The following is a 12,785-nucleotide window of genomic DNA, read 5'->3' as shown; positions in this document are numbered from 1 at the left end:
TAAGCTGACTGCAGATAAGGAAAAAGGGATAGATTATGGCATGGCGAGTTAGATCCCTTACCACTTACCCCCTTTACATGCCTGCCTCCATTCAAATATCTTGTTAGTACCAAGTTTTAGCAGCTTATGCTCAGGCATACTCCTTTGTAAAATATAATTTTCCCATTTCTGTAGGAACATTTTCACTAATATTAAAATTAGTCTGGGTATTTTCCCATGCCAACCATGAAGATACTCTTGTAGGATAGGTGAACCCCTTTCTTGCAGGCAGCCCTAGGGTATAAACAGATATATGCAAAGCTCGTAGTACCTTGAGGGCCATCAGTCTGTCAAATCTGGACCCAGCACTATAAGCAGAGCCTGGCATTGTACTTTCATCTCGCTCATCCATGTCGACTACCAATTCTGTGGATGTAGAGGCATGCTGTCCAACCTCAACTTCCTGTTTTATGGAGTCGAAACATTTTTTTGAAGATCAGTCCGATAGGGTAACAAGGGAAACGTGGAGTTGATATGAGGTATATGAAATGTCATGGTATAAGGTACTGTATATAAATATGACATTTTTAATCAATTTGTATTTTTCATAGCTAATAAACCTTCGGTCGTAACAATAGGATAATCTTCTAGCACCAGTAGGAAACTTGTTAAAAATCATCAAAGATTGTAAAGCAAGGAATCTGTGGCATCTGGCAACTCATACGAGGTGGATGCTGGTCATCGACTAGGGTCGAAACCTCGTGGCGCTTGAAAAGTGGTCTTTTGCTTCGCTCTCCTTCCCCAAAGTCGGTTTTTTTTATCGAAGCCTGTGCTTTGTTTCATATTTATTCAGCCCAGAAGTTCCGTGGATGTCAATGTTTTTAGACGGCTTGCCTTGTTTCCCATGTTGAACTTCCTTAGGACAGATGCAAAATGGTGTGCCTTTTCCTCTGCTTTATCACTTGTGTTATGAGTATGCTGGTCCATCTCCCAAAGGGAGAGAGGGCCCAACTACTTTTTGTTCCAAAGTATTTTGCTTTTGTTATATAAAAGATAATTTGAAAACATTTGTATTGACATTAATGTTTTGGCTCATTTCATTTTATCTTCTTACACATTGTCTGGGAATGTAGTAATTTTAGTCTTTCATAATTTGTGGTTGGGATGTTCAAGACGTAGGCGTTCATGTAGTAGACAAGGTTTTTATGCTTGGTTCGGCTGTCTACCAAAGGAGTACTTTCCCACACTACTTCAACACGAATTTTAATGGGGTACGATTGCAATCTTACCGTCTGCTTGCTGGGCCAGTCGTGATTGTCGTCTTGTCTCTTTCCATCAATTTGGTGGGAATCCATCAATTTGGTGGGAAAGGGGTGTGGTTTGTGTTTCAGTACGGCTCACTTCAGTCTTTCTCTCCATCCTCACATAAATAAGATTCTTTTTCCCTCTCGGGATAGAAATCTTTCATTAAGGCCAAGCATACAGCTAGTACTAGAGTTTTTTTATTTTTTTAAGAGGGGGGGAGAGGGGAGGACTCAAGTACTTAAATAATGGTATTGCAAGCGAGAGGTAAAAAGACCATTTTTTAACCCTTAAACGCCGAAGCGGTATTTTAAAAATCAATTCCCGTATGCCGGCGGCGTTTGCGAGTGAGCACCGTAGCGGAATTTTTTTTTTTTTTTTCAAAAAATCACAGCACGCTTAGTTTTCAAGATTAAGAGTTCATTTTTGGCTCCTTTTTTTGTCATTACCTGAAGTTTACTATGCAACCATCTGAAATGAAAAAAAATATCATTATCATATATAAATATTTGGATATATGACAGCGCAAAAAAAATTTTCATATATAATTTTATACAAATCGTGCTGTGAGCAAAACGGTTAAAGCTAATGAATTAATTTTTTTCGTCGTATTGTACACTAAATTGCGATCATTTTGGTATATAACACATTGTAAAACGATCAAGGCAACAGAGAAAATATTATCACAAAATGATGCATGAATTCGTAACGCCCAGAAGTAAAAAAAAAACTTTTCAAAAATTCACCATAAATCTAAATATTGTGCTAGAGACTTCCAATTTGTTGCAAAATGAAGGTAATTGATTGAATATTACTAGACTGTAAGTGTTGTAGCTTACAATTGCAGTTTTTGACCATTTCAGTCGAGTTAAAGTTGACTGAAGGACTAATTTTTTCTATTTATCGTTATTTATATGAAAATATTTCAAAACTGATAAAAGCTACAACCATGGGTTGTTTTTTGTTGTATTCTACATGAAATTGCGCACATTTTCATATATAAAACTTTATGTAACGGCTAATTTAAAATGGTGCAAACATTACGACAATCGGACAATTTTGGAAGAGTTATCGCGCGTATGTAAGGAAAAAGTTTATTTCATAAATTCACCATAAATCAAAATATTGTGTTAGAGACTTGCAGTTTGTTGCAAAATAAAGGTAAATGATTGAATATTACTAGATTGTAGTAGTTTTAGCTTACAATTGCGTTCTTTTACCATTTCAGTCGAGTCAAAGTTGAGCGAAGGTTGATATTTTGGCAAATCGTTATTTATATGAAAATATTTCAAAACTGATAAAAGCTACAACCATGGGTTGTTTTCAGTTGTATTCTACATGAAATTGCGCATATTTCCATATATAAAACTTTATGTAACAGCTAATTTAAAATGGTGCAAACATTACGACAATCTGACAAAATAAATATATGATTTTTTCGGAAGAGTTACCGTGCGGGCGTAAGGAAAAAGTTTTTTTCAAAAATTCACCATAAATTGAAATGTGCTAGACTTCCAATTTGTTGCAAAATGAAGGTAAATGATTGAATATTACTAGAATATAAGAGTTTTAGCTTACAATTGCGTTTTTTTACCATTTCGGTAGAGTCAAAGTTGACCGAAGGTTGAAATTTTGGCACTTATCGTTATTTATATGAAAATATTTCTACTGATAAAAGCTACAACCATGAATTGTTTTTTGTTGTATTCTACATGAAATTGCACACATTTTCGTATATAATACTCCATGTAACGGCCAATATAAAATGGTGCAAAAATTATGTCAAAGTGACAAAATAATTTCCGAGATGTGTCGCTGATTTTTTTTAGTGTGAGAAGAAAGAAATTTGCGCTTGCGCGCCTGGGTAACAATTGTAAACAAAACAACGCCTTGATCCGTGAGCTCACAGCATCCCCCAAGGCGCGTGATTCTAAAGTTTTCGCCTAGTAGGCCTATAACTATTTTTCCGCGAATTTAAAAAAAAAAATTTTATATCGACGTACCATACGTCCAATCGGCACCCAACAGACAATTTATATAGACGTTTAATACATCCAATCGGCGTTAAAGGGTTAATATCATACTCGGCAGTAACCACTATGCCAGAAGGGAGTTTTACATTCAAGAAATTATCAAACTCAAAGGCCACCAAAGAAATGCATTCAGTAAATCAGTTATTTGTATCTGAATTGATTTTTGATAACACATTTCTGTACAAGGATATTAAAACTATTCTTCTTATTACTAATTTAATTTTGAGAGCAGTGTTTACACGCAGGGAACATAATGTGATCAAGACAGTTCCAGGCTTTAATGTTAGTCTTCACTTTTGCCTGTTTCAAGAGGCTTTCATTGCAGTGATCACACCTGCTATGGATATGTCACTGAAGTACCTCAGGTGTGCTGTAACACCTTAGAATCTCCTGATGTCTTATAGAACAGGATGATAACAGGCTTGCTGAGACGCCAGCAGATGTAGGCTATCTAGACTGAAGATGTTGGGTCACGACTTAGTTGTTGATTAGATCATGTTTTTCAAAAGGAATCTTAGTATTTTGAAAATTATAATCTGATGTTGCATAAATACTGTATACACAAATCTTCACACTTTGGGTTAAGAATAAATGAAAGTAATATTCTAAACCGTGATCCAAAGACAAGTCTCATGAGATATCAAAAACAGGCCTGTCTGATACTCTGAATAACATAAATATTATTAAAGACTGCAATGTAAACTATATAAAGCTTTTCACAGAAAAGCTAAGGGAACAGCCCAGGTGTGGTCATGGTTGGCAAATAGCAAACAGCACCTGTTGCTGCTGTTGCTACTGCTGCGTGAACATGGAACAAGCCTTCCTCCTACACTAACCCTCATTGGGTAACACCATCTTACCATGATTGGGAAATATATAGAACATTGAGCAAAAATTAAGGCAAATGCCTAGTTCATAATAATATATATGCACCATACTGGTTGCAACTTAAATTTATTTACAAACCTAAAAAGATAATCCCTTAAACTGATTGGCCAGACTATGATATACAGTACAGGGATAAAGCAAAAGATAGCCATTAATTATGCTATATGTGCCAAGAACTGCTTTAATCCATTTTTTTCTTTCTTTTGGTGATACAAACTTCTCCTGTTTTGCAAGGGAAGTACAAAAGTCAAATGAGATGATGGAAATATTTCACAAAGTATTAATCAATTATTTTTCATCAATGCAGGCTTGGAACATTTACATTAACTGAAAAAATAGTTACATCACATCACATAAAGAGAATTTTACTCTTAAAAAATGCTGAATTGCAGTTTTAAACAGCATCACAACAGAATATTAGACAATATAAAATGCATTTTATATTAAAGATGTGCAACTATTAAAAAACTACCAGTCCATGAACCAAATATACTGTGCCTACTATTTTTGTAAGTAAACACTAGTTTGTCAATAATAAGTATCAATAGAAGTCTATATTAAATTTGAGCATTCTGACATTTGTATTTACCAATATATCCTAACTGTGAAGAAAAACTTTAGTACTGAAAATACATGACTCTTTTTGCGCATTACAATATCCTTTACTACTTTTTCAAGAAATTTATACATTTTTCCACTAAACTGGACTGATGTAAAATTAAAAATACTGGAAAAAAGTTTTTCAATGAGTAACTTTTGCTATATCCTGTAAATAATAAAATATTAAATTTCATCTAAAAGAAAGAAACCATTATAAACTGACATGGTCCACAGCAGAAGGACCAGCTGGCAAGCATAAATGGTAGAGAAGGGCATTTCCAAGAACCCCCTTGAGTTTCACCCCCACTACAAACAGGAAAGATTTATGTTTACAGGATGTGCTTACATAGCTTCCTGAGGCCCAGTTCCAGAGTAAAACCATTTTTTCTCATAAGTGAACTAAAAATATTTCATAATAAAAATCCATACAATTTCTTTGTAAGTCACTCCTGATAAAATGTAAATGATGCTTAAATTTCAAATACATTGCTACTTAATTTAAGATAAAAGTTTGGAACAATTAGTCAGTCAACTCATTAAAATACATTCCTGAATGTATTTCATAAAAACCCAAACTTGTTTATCCATAAAGCTTAAGACACTCAAGCTAATTTCTGTAAAATGAACTTTTACTACTCTTGTGACTTAACCCTTATGAATAATTTCAATATTTAAGGAGAGAAGTGAGCAACAAACAAAAAAATCTCACAATACAAACAGTCAAGCATCATAAACATTAAAATAAATAATTGAATACAAGGAGAAAACTATTATTTTGGACCCTTATATAAAGCAAAGCCTTACAAATTATAAATCACCCTCTCATTTGGATGAAAACAACTTTGTGCCTCGTGACCAACTACCACTTTACATCACCAATACAGTACATCACAGTTTCTCATTTAAAAACTTTTATCATCTTTGTACATCTGAACATCATGTAAACAAACCACAGGAAGGAACAAACCTTCAATGTACCTTTCATTTTCCATTTAAAAATCCTCCCTAACACAGTAGTACCTATATTTTCATACACATTTTCCATAACAAATATCTTAAATACCTGTAAATGGAAAAAAATAAAATCACAAGTGCTGCCTACTTTTGTAACTATTACTCCAATTATAAATGATTAAATATCTGAAATTTTTACGTCAGGCTACCCCTCTGGTTTGCTTACTGGTGTTGCACTTGCACAAGAATTTAAGCCTTTTTCTATTTAGAACTGTGATGCAATGTACATCAGCAAATTTTTTCTTGTAACATTACCCTTTCTTCTTAAATGACAAACTAAGAATGCTGGTAAGACATTGACCTCTTAAAGGGGGGTGGGGGATGGGAAGTCAAGGGATCAAGCCACACTAGACTAGACAGATGACTTAATGACTGAAGGCTCCAAGTGGTGTGACTGCTTATAATAAAATTGTCAATACCACAAAAGTACAAACTAAGTTTATGCCCTTTGCTCTAAAACTTACCCACAAGTACTATGGAGTAACAGGAGTAGAAGCGTATTTCTTGGTTAAAAAAATACTATTGACTGATAACCTATAATGCATTAAAGATAGAGATAATAATGAACACCCAGTAGTGTCTACAGGACTTCTGGATTCCATTACATTTAAAATGTCCACGAGCAGATATAGTGACACATAAGAAGATGGAATCTGGCTGTTAATAACATTCTCCCATAACAAAGCCCTCCATAAAGGCTCTTCAAATATGTTTCACAAGGGTGATATTTCCTTGGTGCATGGAATCCCTGCCTAGCATAATGAAGGAAATTCTATGAAAAATGAAAGACCAGTCGTATTCAATAAAGCAGTGGTAATTTGGACTTAACATGGACTTACTAGAAATTACCCCAACTTTTCCTACAAAATTGTTTTCGTTTTTGTTTCACCAATATAAAAATTACAAAAAAGTGCATGTTACTTGGTCTTAAATAAATGATATTAAGAATGACGAAAGTTTGCTTAACTCTCAGATTTTTCAAGCAATCCTTTTCACCTTTATCAAGTTGCTGCATGAATTTTTCAGACTAGTACATTTTTAAAAAATTTTGCATAAGAAAATTTTAAAAAGAAACATTTGATAATAAAAATGCAGAGCTTGGCTTTGCATTACGTATACATAAGCTAATACCAAAAAACATAAGGAAGCCAAAAGTAATACAAATTATTTACATATTCGTGAATTTTAATTTTTACTACAAAACTTGGCAAATAAAAAAAAAATGTAAAACCAGAATATTTGAAATGTAAAAATAACTTGGGCACCCTTACCTCAATTGTTTATGGAAAGCATGTCAGATAAGATAAAGAAATTATTATTCCAATCAAATTTATAGGACATACTTTATTGTATACAGCAATAAATTACACCCCATAAAACTTTTTTGTATCAAAAGGTTGAATATTACCTCTTTGGGGTTAAAATCATCTTGACGCATAGCAATTAGTTGCAGGTGATAATACTCCAAACCTGAGTGTTTTAATTCTGAAATAAACTATATTTAACAGTTACTCATTACAGAAGGGAGAGAGAATTACATATACTAATTTTTAAGTATTATGTAAAAAAATAATACTTAAATATTGTCAACAGAAGACAACAGTCAAAGGACCTGGATTATGTTAATTGGACATTGGTTGTATGGTAAAGCACTCTTCATTGAAAAACATCTCAACTTACTATACCAGAGTTGGATAAAGGTAGAAAGAATAAATTTTGTTGATCTATTATATAAATCATCTACTGATAGAGCTCTGAACAAATGATTTTTTAAAACTAAAACTCACTGGTATCCCAGGTGTATATGAACACCATAGCCAACCATTAAATAAAATAAAATCTGGCCCCTAATAAACATAACATAAAGATGCACCTTTCTCTACAAACAAACAAACATTATACAAATGAAAAGTATGAAGTAACATGTTGTATTAATATAAACTTGAATAGCTGGTCATGTAATACAAATCCCCATTCATTTCAGTTTAAAAGGAGACAGACTGCTATAAAATGTGAGACTATGTACAATATTTTTTTCTTTTTTTACAAGGTGCATGTAACTTATGATACCTGCAAAAAGTATAACGACTAAATTAACACTGAAAATACTGATACTAATTTCAAGCAGATACCAAACCCAGGGCACACTTGATTCTGAAACAACTATGACCCTAATTTAGTCCATAATTCCCTGTGTAAAGTGAATTTCAAAATACTGGACTATCATAAGAGATGTATGGAAATACAGGCATGGCTGAAAGCAAACAGCCCCAAAAGCAATTTTTTCCTGAAAACATTTTCATGAACAAGTTCAAACAAATGTTCAATACATACAGGAAATTTTTCAGAAACACAAGATGAGTAATGAACTATTATTTAAATCATCTTCCATTATTTAAGGAAAAAAATAGCACCTATCAGATGAGAATGTCTCAAAATATCACTGTCTTGGAATTGGCAACATACGTACTCTTAGAAATATTCTGAACTTCCTTCAGATTCAAGTGAACATCTTCAAAACAACGGCAACCAAAAGGGTGAGTTCAATCAAATCACTGATGAGTAACTGCCACATCAAATACTGGCTACCAGTTTTAACTGAAATTACTTCAGCACCACTCAAACTTTGAAAAACTGGCCATGAAGATGGTAAGAATTAGCTGCATTTGAAAATCCTAATTGTCTTTATACCATGATAATAACATATGACCATACCTTAGATAATACACAAGTACAATGACCATTATGTGGACATACTATAACACAATCTAATCAAACCTGTTGACACTGATCAACAATTAATCTTATGCCACTGAATAAAAAGTTTCAAAATATTTCATTTAGAACAAAACAAACTTGAACATCTGATCCAAATCCACACTACACTACAAAGATATGCCACATTCAAGGATAAGCTATTAAAATCCCTATGCATTTAAAGGAGACTTGCAATTGTGTGGATTGCTTAATTAAAAATAATGCCATAGTAGGAACTGAGAACTTTTGAAGTTCACACAGAATGCTCTTTCCATTAAAAGAGTCAATAACCAAGCCTGTGAAAATACATCTGTGAACTATTCTTTGTAATTATATAACCGAGCCCATTTGCTGCATGACAAAACTATGTAGAGAAACAGAAAGGCAGTAAAGAGAAATTGGCCATAAAGGAAGATTTAGCAGAAGAAATTAAAAAATCTTTTAGAAATTAAGAAAACTGAACTGCAATGACTAAAAAAAAAAAACTTCTTGCTATATGCCACTGCCTTTAATTTTGATGAGAAAAAGAAAATGTTTTCTTTCATACATAACAAAAAGAATCCCATAACATTTAATGATTAATAATTATATTGGATCCACATATCAATGTTCATGGTATTTTGTAACCTTTTACTGGGCACAGCAGTCTGCAGAAACTGAAGGTCACAACAAGTTAAAAAAAACCTGACACCCTGGTTTCATTTTGGATGTACCATAATTTTCAAAGGTAATCTACAAGGCCAAAGTAGCAGCCATTTTAAGAAAAAATACTGTTGACGGATCATCACCTCTGTAGTGGGCCTATGACAAATTTCCCAGAGCAGAACCAAAGGCTACAAATATAATTTTTAAAATAAAGTACAAATATATAAAAATTGTCAGCAAAAAATTAAAACGGTAAAATTTGTAAGTAGACAAAACACAAATGATGAATGAATAAACTAATGGTAATGATTATAAAGAGGATAAAAGGATAGGGCGATCACCATTTTACTCAAAAGAACATCCATGCATGGGACTCTAATATCTGTACAGTCATGTAAAAGTATCAACACCAGATCCATCATCTGTTTTCAGCACCTGAGAAATACCAGCCAAGGAAACATCTTACATATATAATGTGATGGCCAAGCACTTCATTCCTTACTGTAAAGTCTGATTATTATTCTGAATTGCGATATGTCCTTCAATAAAAATATTCACTATCCACCATATACAAAAAAATACATGAGGTTACTCGATACAATTGTGCCGCCAAGTCTCCCAGGAGAAACACAATGACAGCAACGACTCACGCTCACCATTCAAATCAATAAACTCACTGCAACGGGAGATTATTACTATGAACATTATTTATCATCACCATCAGCAACATACTACTCATGACAAAAAGATATCAAAAGATCCATTCACTCTTCATAATCATCACCACCTTCATTTTTCCAAAGTCAAACCCCTCCCAAAAGCAGTATATACATTTACACAAATATACTCTCATCACCAATTTCTTTTCTATTTGGTTTAAGCTTAGAGAAGGAAAAGGGCGCAGGGAAGCACCTTAATCATCATAACACCTTATGAAGGGCTTGAAAAGGTCATATCACAATAATTATGGAGGCCACTAGCAATTAACCAAAAAATAAAATTGTGACAAAACAAATAAAAAATATCTTGCCAGTATATGCTGACTGAAATGCACCTAAGTACCTCCAAAATGCTTCTTCTAGACCTTGCCGTACATCAACAATTAGTGAGTGCTGTTTAAATTAGAACAACACCCAGAAATGTGTCCTACACAGTCTCCTAAAGTAAATGCACTAAAATGAGCCCTTCATGAAGTGCAGTGGGCTGAGTCTGGCAGCAGATGTAGATTATTCACGGTGTTATCTGCTGGCTGTAGTGATGGGTGGGGGATGCATTTTGGCAATAGCATCTGGACCCTGCGTAGTTGCCCCAATACCTCCATTTAATCCGGTTACGTTAAGTCCATTACGGACACGCGTTAAATGGTCTTCTATTAAACTCGTTATTTCATCTTTGTCCATCTGTAAGAATACAAAAATAGAATACTATTAACAATTTTTCCTATGCTTTCTCTATAAGAAAATGCAATATATTACCATCACAAATTTCAAATTACTGTACATGAATAAAATTATGACATCTCAAATAGAAAATCCAGTGCTGCTTGTTCAGATAAAAAAAACTATGCTTTGTTAACATTTCAAGGCAAGAGTGCTGAAAAATAAACTTGGAAAAGCCTACGGTACCCATGATAGGATGGGAATCAAGGCATGGCTTTAGAATTAAATTTTTTTGTCCATCATTATTTATTAATTTAACCAAATAACCAAGCCAAAATATTTAACTATAGGGCTGACCCAAAGGGTTTTTCTTCAACAACAGAACTGATATTTTATCTGACGCCTAGCAGTTCTTTAAACTTTCATAACTGATAAACTGAAAACAATGTAGATTCTGGCAAAATTCGCTTAAGTGTTGGTTTAAGTTTGGCCAATCACGAAAGATGTGCTTATCTGTTAGTAATGATCAAGATTCTTTGCATACCTGGATTGGTTCATGTGGACTGGTCATTAAGTACTGGTAGGTCAATTCAGTTTAATAAATACAAAGAATACAAAGAAGAGATGAGACAACTTCACTGTGGCTTTCTTTCTGGTTTGAAGAATGCCATATTCCAATCATGGATTTGATCTGATTCAGTTTGTTGATATCAAGTTCAATCTTTCTACAAACAGCTATTTAATGATCTGTAGTTTTGGCTGCCTAACCAGAATTCTCATTTCCCTTTGTGCCAAAATGGGCAGGGATCCAAAATATTTTGAATTAACCAATGGCTTATATAATTTGTATTATGTAAACTTATTTTGCTTTACAGGATCATTTTTGGACACCAGTTCTGAAGGACTTCAACAGCACCTCTTTGAGTCACTGAAAAAGTACTACATATATAGTACTTACCCAGTAATTATATAGCTATCAGTTTCCATGTACAGCAACCTAATTCAAATTTCGTGGGTAGCGCTTCGATTGCTCAGAATTGGTATGCAGTGCTGTCCCCCAACAGCAATACTAGCAACAACTTAGCTAAGCATTTAATTTTATTTTATGCATAATGTCCATCAGAGGAGAGGCGGGTGGGCTCCGATCATATAATTACTGGGTGAGTAGTATATACAAAAACCTATTTTATTATAAAAATATTTTTGTATATGAGACTTACCTAGTACGTAATTATGTAGCCGATTCCACATTGAAAGGTGGTGGTATTATGGAAATATTCTACTCCAAAGCATTAAGTTATGAAATGAATTTGAAATAGAAAAGTTGCTAGCATTGAAAAAACAATTCTAAGATGCAGTTCTTATCAGTTAAGAGAGCTATGCAGATGAATACTGCCTCTGGTAGTGCTCATCTTAGCTCGAAGCGGCGTGGTGGTAAAGCCAAGGGTCACCTCATACTTAGGGGAAACTTTGCAGTGAGGGGAATGATCATATGGCTAGCAAAGTATGATAGGTGCCCGACCTTGCCCTGGGCACAGCACCAAATTAAAACTACCAAAAACCACTGACACCTACACTGAAATAAAGTCAAGCCCCATCCACTGAGACTGGTAGGTGCTCCAGGTTCACTGTACCCCCTGGCTCTCAAAACTCAGCACCTTACTGAAAAGGTGAAGAGATAATAATAGGAGAACTAATAACCATGTATACAAGTATATTCATAGACTCCTGTTGATTGAGTGTCAGCCTAAATCTTCCCATCAAAGAGAAAAAGAATAAGGACTGGAAGCAGACCTCCTTCATTCTCTAATGAAGTGAGCAAAGGTGAGACTACCCCGAAGGGAAGCTTCCACAACTATAACAGGACATCAAAGATGACTAGGTCATGCTGAACTGGCTATTCCCAAAATGGGAACACTGAAGAGATCCTAAGATTGAATCAGGAACATAGGCTCTCGCATCCGAACTCTGGGAGTATAATCCGTAGAGCTCCTCTTATTCCCTCGTCCTGCCCAGTGTAACCCAGAAAGTAGAGGGAAAAAAAGAGAGTAGGATGACTGTTTTTGTCAACTCTTCTCAGAACTAACAGAAGAGAGCAATAACACATACTATCACCAACTTGTGGTGATGATAGCAATCCAAAAACTTAGGAAAACTTACTCGCCTTGGAGGAAAAAAAAAAAAAAAA

General features: G+C 34.2%; 1 protein-coding gene across 1 annotated transcript in view; it reads right to left on the bottom strand.

Moving 5' to 3' along the window:
- Nucleotides 1-3,513: 3,513 nt before the first annotated feature.
- The window catches only part of LOC135205642 (nuclear receptor-binding protein homolog), a 298,716-nt gene continuing 289,444 nt past the window's right edge, over nt 3,514-12,785 (bottom strand). The window contains exon 12 of the mRNA XM_064236458.1: nt 3,514-10,618. Within this exon, the coding sequence (XP_064092528.1) occupies nt 10,457-10,618 (162 nt within the window). The 3' untranslated portion in view covers nt 3,514-10,456. The remainder of the gene's footprint in view (nt 10,619-12,785) is intronic.

The sequence above is a fragment of the Macrobrachium nipponense genome, chromosome 24 (assembly GCF_015104395.2).
Source record: "Macrobrachium nipponense isolate FS-2020 chromosome 24, ASM1510439v2, whole genome shotgun sequence".
Classification (NCBI taxonomy): Eukaryota; Metazoa; Arthropoda; class Malacostraca; order Decapoda; family Palaemonidae; genus Macrobrachium; species Macrobrachium nipponense.
Note: the sequence above shows the minus strand (reverse complement) of the source record. Positions and strands in the feature narration are given on the sequence as shown.